The 17,068-nt window shown below is 44.3% G+C and overlaps 1 protein-coding gene across 1 annotated transcript; it reads left to right on the top strand.

Annotated features, from left to right (window-relative positions):
* Window positions 1–679: 679 nt before the first annotated feature.
* ccnf (cyclin F) lies at window positions 680–16,805 on the top strand. Its single transcript, XM_076982052.1, has 17 exons — window positions 680–867; window positions 1,855–1,964; window positions 2,166–2,272; window positions 2,366–2,433; window positions 2,652–2,848; window positions 3,057–3,110; window positions 3,411–3,515; window positions 3,601–3,678; window positions 4,167–4,318; window positions 6,304–6,468; window positions 7,887–8,010; window positions 8,516–8,696; window positions 11,204–11,291; window positions 13,742–13,841; window positions 14,032–14,162; window positions 14,708–14,868; window positions 14,997–16,805. The coding sequence occupies exons 1-17, from the start codon at window positions 855–857 to the stop codon at window positions 15,473–15,475; spliced, it is 2,313 nt and encodes a 770-aa protein (XP_076838167.1). The 5' UTR covers window positions 680–854; the 3' UTR covers window positions 15,476–16,805.
* Window positions 16,806–17,068: the final 263 nt, after the last annotated feature.

Genomic DNA, 17,068 nt, shown 5'->3' on the forward strand with positions numbered 1-17,068 from the left:
TTTTGACCCTTTAAAATTCCTTACACTGACACAAGGATGCTCAATCAGAAATCACAAAGAAAAAGGGGAAAAGAGAGACAACAATAACCTTGAACAGATTAATCAGTTCTTGATGTGTGACTCATTTCTCTTCGCATTTGCCACAGAAAGAATTAATCAGCATTCCTTCGATTGTGAAAGACTTAAAAGAGTAAACTTTGAGCACTACATGTGGTTGTGACGTACGGTGCTGACTGGTTACATACAGTACATTCAAATACAGCTCAAGCGGATACTCATAGTTATGTGTTCATTTGCAAACTGTTTATAATTATGCATGTTATTTCTAATAAGAATACGTGGGCGTTTTATTAATGATGAAAATAAATGTAACAGTTTATATAGACAATTTAAAGGAACACTTAACTTCTTACAGTATGCAGTACCGACTACACTTTTAATGTTGCAAACAGTAGCATGAAATGTATTAACCAATGGCAGCAAGCATGAAAAAAAGCGTAATTCGAAATGGCATTATTCTGTCCAATCAGCAAAGCCCCTTTAATTATTCACCAAATTAAACCAATAGCAGGTCGAATTCTACAGACGTACAAATCAGCACAGCGCGGAGGTGTCGATGGGCGTGTTCGTTTTCCACCAATAAACGTTCGAGGTTGATGTTCAAACTGGTGCGCGGGCGGTGCTAAGCGTTTCTCTGGGGGAGGATCTACAACTCAACTCGAACAACTCGAGTTAACTCGAATCATCAGCGCAGTCACCGCGGACCCGTCCCGTAACTCCGGCCGTAAACGCGCTAATATCCCCCACAGCTGATAGTTTTGGGTCCCCGTTGTGAGTGCCGACCTTGTGTGGAAATGGAAGCGGGCGGTAAGTGAGTGTTGCTGCCGTACCTGCGGCTCTTTAACCGGGTAACGTTTACCTCACTCGCGCTGACGTTTGGCTGCTGGCTAGTTTTGAGTTAGCTCGCGTAAACTTGTTGAACAATGTTTAATTTAAATGAGATTTAAATATTTAATATAATGTAATTTACATATTTAATCTAAGTGTGATTTATATATTTAATATAAAGCGTTTTCGCACCCTGTGCTCGGATGGGTAACGGTGCTGGTCGGGGCATCGTCCGGGTCAGGAAGCTGGTTAGCCTAGCTAGTTAACTAACCTAGCTAACCTAGTTAAGTGTGCTAGCTCCGTTACTGTCGCCGAGGGAAACTAACGGGGCCGGTTCGCCCGGTATCGGTTCCGAGGAGGGGGAATGGGGCGCCGGGTCGTGTAACGGTGCTCTAAAGTGTCCTCGCTAACCGACACCCAAGTTGTGTGGCTCCAGTTAGTGGACCAGCTTGGTCAGCCCAGTGCTTCGGCCATGAGAGACTCTGGTGGCTGATTTATGAGTTTTACTTGAAAAGCTGTCAAGATTGTGAAGTGATCTGGCCTTCTGTAGCTAGCTAAATGCACGGATTTAGGATTTAGATGTAGAAACCCAGTCTTGGACATTTGAAACTTAAAAAAAACAACAATCAAAAAACATTCAAAGAAAAACTTTGACTCCAGTATTGATATAGCAAATCTAAATATAGTGTTCACGTATCCAGGTTTGATTTGATGGGTCACTGCTTCCACAAAGGTTTTGTTAAAAACTGTTAACATGAATTGATATTCCTCCTTAAAACTGTTAATGAATTGATATTCCTCCTTAAAACTGTTAATGAATTGATATTCCTCCTTAAAACTGTTAATGAATTGATATTCCTCCTTAAAACTTTTAATGAATTGATATTCCTCCTTAAAACTTTTAATGAATTGATATTCCTCCTTAAACCTGTTAATGAATTGATATTCCTCCTTTGTCTCTCTTAGTGCTGCATAGTCCGCAGGTGCCCACCCTGGCGCTCCTGTCTCTGCCCGAGGAGGTGCTGCTGTGTGTCCTCCACTGCCTCTCCCCTCAAGATCTGCTGGCCATGCGAATCGTTAGTATATTGGCATCTATTTTGGTGTTTTGTGAGGTGATAATGGGTTCCTGTGCTGTATGGATTTTTCTCTGTCTTCTCTTTAATAGTCACATAAGAGTTTTACTGTTTTTGAGCTCGAGGTCTTGAAACAGCTGCTTCTTTAATGGAGTACCTCACTTCTAACAGGAATTTTATTGTTTTATTTTCTTGTGATCCTAGGTGCACTCTCGGTTTCGTGATATCATTGACAGCAACTCGAGTGTCTGGGCGCGAGTTAGCTTTAAGGATAGCTGGCCAGCACCAGACACTGTCTGGCTCTTTCAGAAGTAAGCTTACAAATTTAGATCCTTTTACTTAATGCAGAGGCTAGACTTCAAACATACAAGACTCACATCATTTCTGCTTCCTCTCCTCACCAGGGCAGCAGAGAAGAGGAACTTTGAGGCTGCTGTAAAACTAGGAATTGCGTATTTGTACAATGAAGGACGTAAGTAAAAATACATTTTTTAATGCTCCAGTTCCTTGATCGATGGTTATTTACAATTTATAATTAGTTTCATCATTTAAAAGATGATTGTACAGAGATGTACATTGCAAATAAGGAGTGGAATCATCATATAAAAGAGCCTGTGCTGGCTCAAGTTTCTGGGTGAAGTGGTGTTTGAGTTATTTCAGACAGCCTGTCTTTTCTCGTGTGCCCTGCAGCGTCTCTCAGCGATGAGGGCCGCGCCCAGCTCTGCGGGATGATGGCGGCTCGCTTCTTCGCCCTGGCCGAGAGCCTGCGCTCGCCCATGGCCGACCCCTTCATCTGGCTCTTCATCCGGCCGCCCTGGTCTCCCTCTGGGAGCTGCTGCAAGGCGGTGGTTTATAACTATCTGGGAACAGAGAGTAATAACAATAAGGTAAACAATACATCTCTGTATTGGGGGGGGATTTAGACGATCTGGACTTGTTGCAAGTTTAGAAATGCTTCATATAATCTAGAAATAAAAAGTAACTTTAATGATCTTGGTTTAAATGCATGTGTATGTACATAAAGGCCCAGAGTTTTTAGTTATCTTAAGGTGTTTCTGGAGTGTGTGATTAACGCTGTGTTCCTTTGTGCTGTAGGAGCAGAGAGCATCACTGCTGCACTGCCTGGCTAGAGTTCTCCAGCTGTTTGACGTGAGTTGCATGAAGGATTAGGCATTGTAGTCACAACCATGCAAGTGGAAGGAATTGCATGTGACAGTCGACAGTCCTCTAGCTATTGAAATGTAATCTTGAGAAGCGGCTGGAGTAAATATTAGTGTTTCTGTTATGTCAAGCATTAGGATGAACAATGACAAAACAGCTGGTTACTATAATGGATACTGGAGTCCATCAGTATCGCATGAGCCATTTTGAAGCTGCACGTTCCTTCTTTTGGTGTTGTATATTTAGTGTGTGTGTGTGTGTGTGTGTGTGTGTGTGTGTGTGTGGCAGGACGAGGGGAAGCAAGCCACAGCTCTGGACTTGTTGGAGGAGTCGGCGATCTCTGGCAGTGTGCAGAGTTCATACATGCTGTGGGAGAGGAACCGCCACGCGGCGGTAAGATGCTCCTCTGACCATGAGCAGGGTGCCTCCACCCTCCCAGCGAAGGGCCCGTCATTCTGATGCTCCTCTCTTTCTCCAGCGGGCTGACCCGGGCCGGTACCTGCAGTGTGTACGCACTCTAAGAGACTACGCTACACAGGGCTGCTGGGAAGCTCAGGTGTGTGTCTGGTTTTTTCTCTGTGTGGAGTGATCGTTCTTTTGGTTGGTTCTGACATTAGTCCTTTTTTCAGCTATTTAGACATGGTAGTATAAAAGATAACAAAATTGTGCAAGTGCCCAACATTTGAGAGCTATGATGAGTTTGAGATCACTAGCTTTAATCACTGTAAACCCTTGATTGTTGGGGTCTTGTTTCAGGGCGTATCTCTCCATTAGTGTACGTATGAATGAGCACCTGGTATATGTCGCTGTCACAGGTCTTCATGTTTGCCTCTGGTGGCCTGTGACTTGTTGACCTTATCTGTGGTGATTTACCCAGCTAAATGCCACCGTTTGAAAAGAGACGACGGACGAGCCATTGTTATTTATTTTGTGATCCTTTGTGGTGAATTTCTGAAAGGTCATTAGCGCGTGGAGGGGCTACTCCGTACGTGTATGTAGCACGTGTCCAGGGTTTTCAGTCTTGCTGTCTGGCTGCTCCCTCAGCTGTCTTTGGCCAAGTCGTGTGCCGCCGGCAGCCCCCTGGGACTGGAGACACGCACCTGCGCTCACCTGGTCTCCCAGCTCTTCCGCTCCTGCCCCGCCCCCCAGCGACGGCCCGGCGACCTGCATGCGCTGGACGTCAACAACAACATGAGGTCAGGCATGAAAATCTGTCACCTTTCGGCGAAATTCGCCGAAAGTTGAAAAATTCGCCTTTTTGAAGTTGAAAAAGGTGACCTACGTGAATCGTGTAGATCCGATGAGTTTTTTGTTTGGGGGGGTCGGGAAATTATATGTATATATTTTAATTATCATATTGAGTTAATAAGCAAACAGAGCACTTCCGAAATTTCGGCAATTTCAATGACAGTGGCCAACAGTTTCCGCCCAGAACCTTCATAGAGGCCAAATTGCGTTTCAATCATACGAACGTTCTTCATTCATGTTATTCATTTACTGCTAAGCGGGACGAGAAGCAGGACCTAGTGCTACACCGCGGACAAGGCAGAAGAGCGAACATTTACCACTACATTTACCAGATCGTACATTTACCACTACATTTACCAGATCGTACATTTACCACTACATTTACCAGATCGTACATTTACCACTACATTTACCAGATCGTACATTTACCAGATCGTACATTTACCACTACATTTACCAGATCGTACATTTACCACTACATTTACCAAATCGTACATTTACCACTACATTTACCAGATCGTACATTTACCAGATCATACATTTACCACTACATTTACCAGATCATACATTTACCACTACATTTACCAGATCATACATTTACCACTACATTTACCAGATCGTACATTTACCACTACATTTACCAGATCGTACATTTACCACTACATTTACCAGATCGTACATTTACCACTACATTTACCAGATCGTACATTTACCACTACATTTACCAGATCGTACATTTACCACTACATTTACCAGATCGTACATTTACCACTACATTTACCAGATCGTACATTTACCACTACATTTACCAGATCGTACATTTACCACTACATTTACCAGATCGTACATTTACCACTACATTTACCAGATCGTACATTTACCAGTGGATTTAATTGGGATATTAATGGTTTCAATCGTTTTCATACTTTGCTGTAAAACAAAGTTACTGCCGTTCGCTACAACGTTGAACACTGTCAGATCTAGCCACAAGCTCTTGTGATAGATAGGACTATTAAGTTCACGTCAACCCCGTGTAGTTAACGGTGACATAAAATAAGAATCAAGATTTTTTTTCTAGTGTGTCTGTAGTTGTAACTGGTGAATCCAGGGACGGGTGAGGACATTTGCGCCAGGGCTGAAAAGGTTGAAGATGTAGTAGTAAACTCTTGTTGTTTGAGTCTACCCTGTGCTTTAGCCCATGTTAGAAAATAAAAACACGTGAACCCTGGTATTTTTACACTCACGCCGCTGATGTATTTATTGGTTGATTAAGACGTAATGGTTTTTACTGAGTCATCTGGAATGGCGAAAGCGGCTTCTCGCGTTTACGATCTGGCTCCATACATTGAATCCATTGACATGACAGTCAAAAAAATTTTTAATGGATTTTACTATATTTTACGGAGCCCGTAAGGTGACATCATGGGAAAAAAAAAAAAAAAAACGCGTGGCCACAAGATACTAATGTCGCCTTTCACACGCGGCAACAAAGTTTATTTTTTCACGGTAAAGCAAGCAGATCTCAGGGATGTTCGGAACTGACTGCCCAAGGAAGGTAAACCTGGCTTTATATAAAGTAATACTTAATTATCTTGTTCGCACGCGTTAGTAAGTCGTGGCCACGCGTTATATTTTTTACATGATGTCACCTTACGGGCTCCGTAATATTTGGCATCACCTGTCGCTGCATCCCCGTACACCAGCAGCCCCCCCCCCCCCCCCCACACACACACACACACACACACATGTCAACGCCCCGTCGTCGTATCCCCATGGCGTCACATGCCCCGCCCCCGGTCTTCTCACCTTTTTAACCCTTGACCCATTTTCATGCCTGCATGAGGTAACGCTTTTTTGCCGCTCTTTGCGTTACGCCCATGTGTCTTGTCCTTCGTAGGCCATTGACCTTATGCTCTTGTGACTCTTCTCTAAGGTACATCCTGGTGGACTGGCTGGTAGAAGTGACCACCATGAAGGACTTCTCCAGCCTGGCACTGCATGTGGCTGTGGGCTGCGTGGACCGCTACCTGTCCCGCCGCTCCGTCCCCAAGGCCCGGCTGCAGCTCCTGGGCATCGCCTGCATGGTCATCGGCACACGGTGAGGCCTGGAGAGTCAGAGGCGGAGCTCTTTTTCAGCTGGGGTGCTCCAACTCCACATAGGGGTGGGCGATATGGGGAAAAAATAATAGCGAGATTTTTTTTTTGCATAAAATCATGTTTTTGATTTTTTATCATGATATTCCATCCAAAAAAATGGGGGGCTACAACGCTTTCTTTCTAAGCAAATTTTAATGAGTGACACTGATAAAGTGCACTATTGCACTAAATATACAATATTTCCCAGCACGTTAAACTTAATTAAGTTAAATATTTATACATATACTCGAAATGATTCTAAATTATTCGCTTTTTCATCACATTATTTAATGGTTGTTTATTTTCAAAACGCCCAATCTTTAACGTCTTCACGTTCTCTCATGTTTCATCCTGGAATTACAAGAGGCTCGTATTTGTTACAAGAGAACTGTTCAGTCAGATAGATATTGTTCGTTGTGAAACGAAGTAGTTACAATTTCAAGCATTTTCAAGTACTTTAGTCAAAATTCCAGCACTTTTTAAACCTGAAACACAAAGCAACATTAAAATTCGTCATAAATGTTCATTCCCCTGTTTTCGAGGGATGTTTCTTTATACTACCACATATCGTTTCGGACAACACTGCAAAGAACGCGAAGTGACGTGGCGAGTACCTGTATAAATGCTTCCGCCGTTCGCGTGAGTTCGCATGAGATGCGGAGTCGCTCGCTATGGTCACTCGCGAAAGTATAAACCCCCGAGCTTGTGAGGCGGCTGCACCCGCTGCCTGCATTGTTTCACTTTCGGCATATTCCTTGAGATGCCTACGTCTCAAGTAACTGAATAAATTTGTTGTACTGGCATCGTTTTTACATGTTCTTTGCACACATTACATATCGCTGAAGTTTGGTCTTGGTCAGTGGAAGAAAATCCGAACCAATTACAGAGGTAAATTTCCTCTTCGTTACCAGCTCCTCGGTTTGGCTTTCAGCCATCGTTGTCCACTTAGTTATTACAAACACAACATGGAGGCGTGGAAGAAGCACAGTTCGCTGTGATTGGTCAGTCCTACGTCGGCCGCATCGGCGGGAACCAGCATTAAAAAAAGTCATTGTGCTGATTGGCAAAGGCGATATATACGATTTCTCTAATTTGGTAGATCGCCTGCGATTCTCCACTCGTCATCGCCATTCACGATTTTATATCGTCATATCGCACACCCCTAACTCCACACTACCCTCCCATGGAGTTCCTGGAGTAGTGCTCCATTAGTGGGGATTTCAGAAAGCCTTTGGCTTTGTTGATCCAAATGTGACGTTTTGGAAACCTGCCTTTTAGGGTTGGTGGGTTCTGCTCTACCTTGCTGGACCTTTTTGTAATCTCTTCTTTCATTCTATAATTTCTTTCTCTTGACTCTTGGGATTGTGTGTGTGTCCTCAGGTACATCAGTAAAGACATCCTAACCATCCGAGAAGCCGTGTGGCTCACTGATAACACTTATCAGTATGAGGACCTGGTCAGGATGATGGGGGAAGTCATCTCTGTGCTGGAGGGAAAGATCCGGGTGAGTAGAACACGCCCCACCCCCCTCTACTGGGCGTCGCCCCATTTAGGTCCAAGTCTATACCACGAGTAACTACTTCATTTGGACTCAATTGCTGGTCATTATGTGGCCCCGTGTCAGTATAACAAAGTGCTTGACTGGATGTCATCAGGGAGACTTTTCTGTTAGGTGTGCCGCTTGCATTTTAAGGGTCTTACTGACTGCCTCCTGAGATTCAGATCCCGAACTCTCTGCGCGTTAGTAATGTCCGATCACGCGCTTGTAGGGCGCCAACCTCCATGGGTATAAATGCCACTGACTTATGAAAAATAAGCGACTTCCAGAAGCAGCAGAATCTGTGTTGGGCTGTGTAATACCTGAACTGTGGCAGCTTAGCTTGATATTTTCAATGAACATCTTACTGCGAAGGTGAGTCATCTAAAATGTCCTAGTGGCTTCTCTCTGTAATGTGTGTGTGTGTGTGTGTGTGTGTGTGTGTGTGTGTGTGTGTGTGTGTGCACTCCAGACCCCCACTGTGCTGGATTACGGGGAGGTTCTACAGTCACTGCTGCCTCTGGAGCGACGGAGTTCTCACCTCTACAGCTACGTGTGTGAGCTCTCTCTGCTCTACTCCACCCTCACTGTGCCTGGCTCCGCCCGCCTCGCCTGCGCCATCCTGCTGCTCACGCGGGCGCTACACAACTATGGTGGGTGTGTGTGTGTGTGTGTGAACGTGCTAGCATGCCATGGGAGGTTTGAGAAGAGATTTGCTGTATTAAAGGTGCATTAGTTTGCCCTTTCTTATTGATATACTGAACATGATTTATAGCATTTCTTTTAGCAATATCAACACATGCATATTTTGTGCCCCAGAAACCTGTCTGAAACTGCATTCTGGGACAGAATCTTATGTGGTAACACTGTGATTATGTGCACTTAATCTGGTAACTGCAGAAAATCAGATTGTGTCAGTAATCCGACTGTTTACATGCACATGGGTATTCAGATAATGCGGAAACTCCAGGCTTACACGAATTGGGCAGTAATTGGATTTCTACTGCAACAAGCCAATAATCTCAGTGATGTCATAAATTTAAAACATGGACTGACATTACCAGTAAATGTGGATCTTTCGTGAGTGTATATATATTAGGGCTGTCAATTTTTTAATTGTGATTAATCTCATACATTTGTATAGTTAATTGCAGTTTTTTTCTTTTGTGTGTAAAAGTAATATAAAATAAGGATGTTTAAGTGAAATGTTACAATTAACATTGAAGTCAAACCGGTGAACACATTTTATGCTAAATGTACTTGTGTTAAAGTGCTGGGACAAGAGAAAACGAAGTGAGTTTTATTCACTCCCATGCTGGGCAGTTATAGTAATTATGTCTCACAGACCCTCGTCCTCCACTATGTTAATCGGCCTGCCTGCTGTGACTATCCGTTTAGCAGTTCCTCCCGTTAATTTGGTGGAGGTTGGCTGATCCACCGTCTGTTATCGAATATTGTCCAATTGTGTGTGGTATGTTGCCAGAGCTTAACCTGTTGCCAAATGTGTGCCTGGCCTGCATGTGGTGTTTCAGCCTGGACGTACTGTGGTGATGGCTGAACGCAGCCTGACAATAACTCATTTACATTTACATTTTTACGGCATTTGGCAGACGCTCTTATCCAGAGCGACTTACAAACGTGCTAAGTGTTTAGTCAGAATATGCATCTCCATCTAGTATAAACAGGTTTAAGTCCAAACTACTCGAGCTCAAGCACTGCCATAAACAGTTGCCAGTGCTGATACCTAGAAAGAAGACAACAAAATATAAGATTAGACACAGAGCAATACCAGGGTACCCGCGGGTCCTTAAAAAGTCTTAAAATGTCTTAAATTTAGTTTTCCATATTCAAGGCCTAAAAATGTCTTTAAATGTCTGGAATTTTATGAGGGGAGGCATTAAAGTATTTTAAGTGTGTGTTGTTCAGTTGTTCTGGCGCGATGTGAACTTTGCCGAATCTAGCGCTAATGCAGAAAATAACCGCTCCAGGGTCCTAGTGCTAGATTCCCAGCGTTGGAGTATACGGCCTCAACAACGTCAACAATTTTCGTCCCCCCCCCCCCCCCCGGTCAACTATGTGGAACACACCTGCATCCCTAGTAATAGTAGTATTATTTTTTCTTGTGAGGTATTAAAAAGGTCTTAAAAGTCATTGAATTTGAGATTTTAATATGTGCAGATACCCTGAATACCTAGCAAGACTGAAATACCTACAAGACAATAATTAGCAAGTGTTCCCAGAGATAAAGTGCAATTACGATTTATACCAATGCTTCAGTAGATTAGTGCTTATAAGTGCTTTACAAAGAGATGGGTCTTCAGTCTGCGTTTGAAAACCGCGAGAGAGTTCGCTGTTCGGATAGCCAGTGGAAGTTCGTTCCACCATCTGGGAGCCAGGACAGAGAAGCATCTTGTTGCGTGTCTTCCATGAATATTGAGGGATGGCGGGTCAAGCCGAGCCGTACTTGAAGCGCGAAGGGTTTGAGGTGCGGATCGACTCTTGACCATTGCCATAAGGTATGAAGGAGCTGGTCCATTTTTGGCTTTGTAGGCGAGCATCAGAATTTTAAACTGTATGCGAGCAGCAACGGGAAGCCAGTGAAGGGAGCGCAGCAGTGGAGTGACATGAGTGAACTTGGGTAGATTGAAGACAAGCCTTGCTGCTGCATTCTGGATCAGTTGCAAGGGCCTGATGGCCTGCAGAGGAAGACCAGCCAGGAGAGAGTTGCAGTAGTCGAGCCTTGAAATGACAAGAGACTGGACAAGCACCTGGGAGGCCTCCTGAGAGAGGAAGGGTCGGATACGTCGGATGTTGTAGAGAAAGTATCTGCATGACCGAGTCAGGTTCGTAATATGGGCAGAGAACGACAACTGGTCATCCAGAGTCACCCCAAGGCTTCTTGCATCTTTAGACGGAACTCTACACTTAATGAGAGATACCATGACCAGTCTCTACACGATTGGTAAAAAACTATAATTGGTCTCCACTGAGACCGTAAATCTTAAGACGCTTTAGAGTTCATGGAGGAGAATGGAAGGTGGACACACAGGTGAAGAATAAAACCTCCGTGTGGTTGTGCTCGCCTGCTTAACTGCTGGAGGGGGCGTGTCTTGATGCAGACGTTGTGCCCTTGTTCTGATGTCTCCTGTGTCTCCTGCAGCTCCGCTATGGCCGAGTCAGCTGGTGGAGAACACCGGCTTTTCTAAGGAGGTCCTTGTTCCCGTTGCTGTGCTGCTCTACGTGAAGTGGTGAGTTCTTGCACTCTGTGCCCAGCGGGCCTGTTTAACGTGGATACGTATCCATTTCATTACAGCTCGGAACCATATCAACCTCAAAAGCCACTGGATAACGTGGGACTAGGGTTGCAGTGGTAACCGGTTTCACGGTATACCACGGTATTAAAATGCACGGTTATCATACCGTGTGCGTTTGCTTATTACCGGTAAAAAGCAAGCCAGCGGAGAAACTGACCCGCGCATGCGCAACTCCGCTCCGGTTCAGCTACTCAGCACACAGCAGTGAGAATGGCAGAAAGTGCATCAGACTTAACACATTTTTTAACAAAAAAAAAAAAGCTAAACTAAAATCAGTGGCGAAAATGACGTAATCGCGGTGGCTCCGCCCGTGCGCGAGGGTCTCGCGCGCTGTCGATTCGCGAGGTCGTGCACCTCTCGAATTTTGTAACTTTGCGCGCGCTGCGCCTCAGCGCAATGAACAAAGTGATGTTTGCAGGATTCATACACGTTTAAAAGGTGGAATTAAAACACTTGTACGTCACTTTAAAGGTCCGTTTCAATATTTCCCAGCACCTTAAACTTAAGTTAAATATTTATACATATACTCGAAATAATTCGCTTTTTCATCACATTATTTAATGGTTGTTTATTTCCAAAACGCCCAATCTTAACGTCTTCACGTTCTCTCATGTTTCGTCCTGGAATTAAAAGAGGCTCGTATTTGTTAACGTAAGACAAAAGAACTGTGCGGAGTCGCGCGCTACGGTCACTAGTGAAAGAATAAACCTAGCTTTTTATGGTCCTTGCTTTCACTGGATGTGAAAGACGCTATTAATTTACATGCGTTCAAATTCTAACGTACCTGTTTTTGATATGTTAAAACCAGACTCGGTGTGAAAGCCTTAAAATAGAAATCTCTATTGTGACGGTCATGTCAGAAATAAATCCTCTCTTCCTGCAGTATCTGGTTATATTCCAACTTGGCAGTACAACGGACGTTTACAACAGTTGTTGATCAGACACTGACCCAGGCTGAGTTTATCAGATATTAAATAATTTAAACTTAAATAATTGTACTGAAATCCATGATTTAGGTTTCTCTAATTTTGCAGTATTTATATAAACATGTGTACAGCTTATTTTTTTAAAGGACACATTTTGTATACAATAGTTCCAGGTTTCTACAATAAATAGTTAATTGAACAAAAATAACTTGTTGTAATTTCTTTAAGGGTCAGTGTATCTTTTAATAATATACAAACTAACTGTGATACCGTGATACCGCGGTATTTTCTGAGACGGTTATCATACCGTGAAAATCTCATACCGTTGCAACCCTACGTGGGACTTTGACGTGTGTAAAAATATTGTCAAAAATATTGGGTAAAATATCATCTGCAGTGCTATTGTGGTAGAAGACATATATTTGCTTATAAAACAAAGATGTACTAAGGAAGCACCCTTCATTTATTTGAAATGTCCTATCTGGTGATAAGTCAAGTGTTCTTTGTTTAACGAATCACGTTTATATATACATTTATAAATTTGGAATAAATCCTTAATCGTCCAGCTATAATATGATATATGCTGTCCCAAAATTATCAAGGTATTGTCACAGTATCACAAAGATGTGTAAGTAGATCACGTTAAGCTGCTGTCATGGGGCCTCCATCGGTTCTGATCCAAATCAAAAGACGGTGATGGACCAGTCTGCACCAACCTGAAATGAGGTGGCGAGCGATATGCTGCTAGGACTTTTATGTTACGTTCTCTAAAGTGAAGTTAAACGTAGATGTTACCTGGTCCCACATTCCGAACTGGGGTTCATCATAAATTGGTGGCGAATGGTAGAATGGGGTCTTCCACTGTGAGGGTGCAGGGTGTTGTCTAAAAGATGAAGTATACTGTAGGCTCATTTGTAGCTTGTAAGGGAATTCTTAAGAGGATTAATTTAAATGGTGACTTGTTCATTCCCCCCTGACGGCAAAGTTATGTGAAGTAAGATTTTGTAAGATGTCAACAATTTGCTGAACTTTGGCTAAATACTAAAATTGTTGTTACATTGTAGTTATGCAGGAAAAGGCATTCCGAAGAAGGAAATTACCTGGTCTAAACCGTATTCTGTTTCAGAATATGTGCAAGTTCATGAATAGTCCATGAATATTCAGGGTGGGCTGTTTTTGGTGGCTTCTGATTTCATACCACTGGTATAAACTGAGATGCGGGTCATTTGAAGTTATGCTATGCTGGTTGTCTGAGTAGCTTAGTACATTTTCAGGATGCTTGATGTGAAAGCACTTCTGTACGTCACCTATTAATAGTGTGAGATGTGTGAAATCTGTGGTGTATATACATGTAAGTCCTAGTGTAGTTAACTAATTATGTTCCATATCTGGCTAGCAGTTATTCTTCCATGAGTTTTAGTGTCTCAAGCACATTTGTTTTTTCCTCTTCTCCGACAGCTTCAGTGAAGACACACCCAGAGACTACAGACACGTTTCCTTAACTGGCGTCAAGCAGAGATTTGAGAGTGATGTATACCAGCAGATCAGTAAAGAGAAGGTGAGTGTGGCCTCCTCCCAACCTCTGACCACAGATCCCTTCACTAGTAGAGGGTCTGTAGTTCAACTGGGACGAACGAAACTTCTGACTCCTGGGCTACGTCTGTGAAGATGCCGGTCGAACGGACTTTGCTCAGATAAACTGTGATCTCACTGTGCCTGCCGTGTAAGCTGTGACTTGTGCCTCACAGGTGATGAGGTTTAAAGACCTTTGCCAGGTGTTGGAGGTCCCGGAGGTGGAGCACCACGTTGGAGCTCCTAGTTACAGTGGGCCGTCAGCAGACATCCCCACCTTTCTGTCTTCTCCATCTGGCAGCAAGAGGTTTTTATATACATTTGCCTTTTTCATTACGTTGTTTGTGTATCTAGACATTCATGCATGTGTCCAGTGTATAGTGTGTATTGATAAGCAGGGAACAATTAACACACACACCTCCAACGCACCAAAACGGGACCATACTCATTCACAGTATGACTGGACCATACTCGTTCACAGTATGACTGGACCATACTCGTTCACAGTATGACTGGACCATACTCGTTCACAGTATGACTGGACCATACTCGTTCACAGTATGACTGGACCATACTCGTTCACAGTATGACTGGACCATACTCGTTCACAGTATGATTGGATGGTTTTTCCATTACATATGTTTCATGAATCAGGCCTGTCCTGTCATCCGTAAATATTTGTTGGAACTTTGGTGACAATGTTGTCATGAATTCACATGTCATTAAAAATTCTATATACTTTTGCAAGGCTTCATAATGGTCAGTCAGAAAAAGTCTTTAATGCAAGTTATTACCAAACGCCAGTGGTTAGCCGGCCTCTCCCCACATGACCGTGAACATCTGGTTCTGCAGGAAGGAGAGCATGCAGTCGCACCGTGGCAGCTCCACGCCCACAGCCGAGCTGTGCACCCAGGAGGAGACGCTGCTGGGGGACATCCTGGACCTGAGCCTGGACGCGTCCCGCTCGGGCTACGAGGCCGACCAGGAGAGTGAAGGGGAGAAGGACCCCGAGAGTGAGTGAACCAGTCACTTTTGATACACGTTCGACAGTTCGGTGTTCTCCATTCAGCTCTCGCTTGCATTTCTCCGCGAGGCCCGTGGGTTTTTGTCCCGGTGTGAAACGTTTCGTCTGCTTCCGCAGCGTCGGTGTTGCCGATACAGCTGCAGTTTTCCACGGAGGACGCTGGCGGGCGAGTCCACTGTCTCGCGATTTCCAGTGACGACGACGACGATAGCGCTTGTGGGGCCGAGGAGACTTCAGGGGGCAGCAGTCGCAGCCGGCCCTGGTCCCGCCAGCCTTCCTCCTCCCCCTCCTCCTCCTCATCCAGGCGCCCGCTCCGCATTGAACTCCACAGTTCCGGGTACTCGTCGGTCCAGAGCAGCAGCCCCGCCACGTCGGTCCTGGTTCCCTGCTCCCTCTCCTCGTTCGGCCAGTCCTCGCCCTCCGCCTCGCCCGGCTTCCGCCTGCTGGTGCCCATGCAACGACCCGACGGCACCGCCCACAGGCAGGTGAAGAGGAAGAACACCGCCGCCCACAGCGGCGGAGAGGTGGAGGTGGAGACTGAGATGGCAGAGATGGAGGAGGGAGAGGATACGGGCGCACCACCCCTCAGTCCGTGAGCACGGCCCACACTCCCACTGGGCCCTTCACATCACGGCCACCGTGTCTCTTGGCACTTTTTTTCCCCCTCAGGTGCTGAACCCCAGTCTGATAAACGGGCAAAAGTGGTCCGTGCCCATATATCAGATCACCCGCTGTGAGCTTTAAAAGAATTTTGGCCTCCAAAATGCAGATGTGAAAATGACAATTAGCATTTCACGAGGCTGCTAATGCCACCGGTGTATTTCATTCCCCGGCGTGTGTCTGATGTTCTGTTGAGAAGGAGAAGGACGAACCGATGGTGATCGTATCCTTCACTCCTCATGTTGTGCCATGTGGAATTTCTCCATTTCTCAATGACCAAACCACTGGAGTTCCTGCGGAACATCTCCTACGTCTGCACGTCTGTCTGAGACCTTTGCCAAATGTTCGTCCCACATCTCACCCAACAGAGAAACTCAAAGACTATTAAAAAAAAATTGTTTCTGTATATTTTATACATTTTATATATATGTATGTCCTGTTACAGAGCGAGCCTGTCGTATGTGGAATGGTTTCGTGCTTTGGCAGTATGCGCTCAGCCAAAACTCAACTGACTGATTTCACTCTGTTCAGGGGCACTGATCTATTTTTCTTTGGGAGACTTGAATATCTTGAAGAATAATTTATACCCTATTCTTGTATGTTTATACACAGTGTGCTTTTGTATGCTTCCTTGTACATTGTGTACTGTGCCAAACCCTGAGGTACGTTTCTTAGGGGGGGGGAAAGTTACCACTGCCTGTCTTTACACTCAAGCATGGTTGAATGTTTCAACTGATCAACAACATGCTAACAATATTTGTACTGTACCATTTAATACACAATACCGTACTGATTGTGACGCCATTGATTCAGCCTTCAATAATGAAGAGTGAATAATTGACCTGTTTGTAATTTTCCGCTGAGAATTCCCAGTGGTGTTGCAGCATGCTGGCTTTAATGTGTGATGTCGAACTTTTTTTAATATAACCTCGACCGAAACGAAGCACTTTTTCCCTTTTACCAGTGCTGGAAGGCAGCACTTTTAAACGGGTGGGTGATGTCTTTAGTGACGTTTGCTTGAACAATCAACCACAAGTTATTCAGTGTTCTACAGGTATAATCGTACCTGCTTTTGGGCAACGGAAGTCGACACGGAGCATTAAATTATTACTTGATGGGTCTTGTCAGTACTGTAACTTCATCAAGGGCTGTGACTTTTTTGTTTACCTGTTTATGTACATATGTAAATGTATGAAGCTGTGAAAAGCCACTACTTGAAAGAGTTGTTTTTGTACTAAAAAATAAAATACAAAAATACTGCAGTAACTAACTGGTTCGTGTGCAGCAGTTTGGATTCCTCCAGTTCATCTCTGAATTATATTCCTGTTTTTAGTCCTGTACTGGGTTTTAGAATTGTCAACACCTCATTTGGTTTTACTAATTTCACTACTTATTCAGTACACGACCCTTCGACTACGACCTTCTACATCTTTGATACTTGCACCGTCCCATTAATACCACATTAATACCACAGTGTAGATCCCAGTGTGACGTGTAAGGGCTCCGTGAAGTCTCGCGAGATAAACGCC

Source organism: Brachyhypopomus gauderio, chromosome 2, assembly GCF_052324685.1.
Source record: "Brachyhypopomus gauderio isolate BG-103 chromosome 2, BGAUD_0.2, whole genome shotgun sequence".
NCBI classification, from domain to species: domain Eukaryota; kingdom Metazoa; phylum Chordata; class Actinopteri; order Gymnotiformes; family Hypopomidae; genus Brachyhypopomus; species Brachyhypopomus gauderio.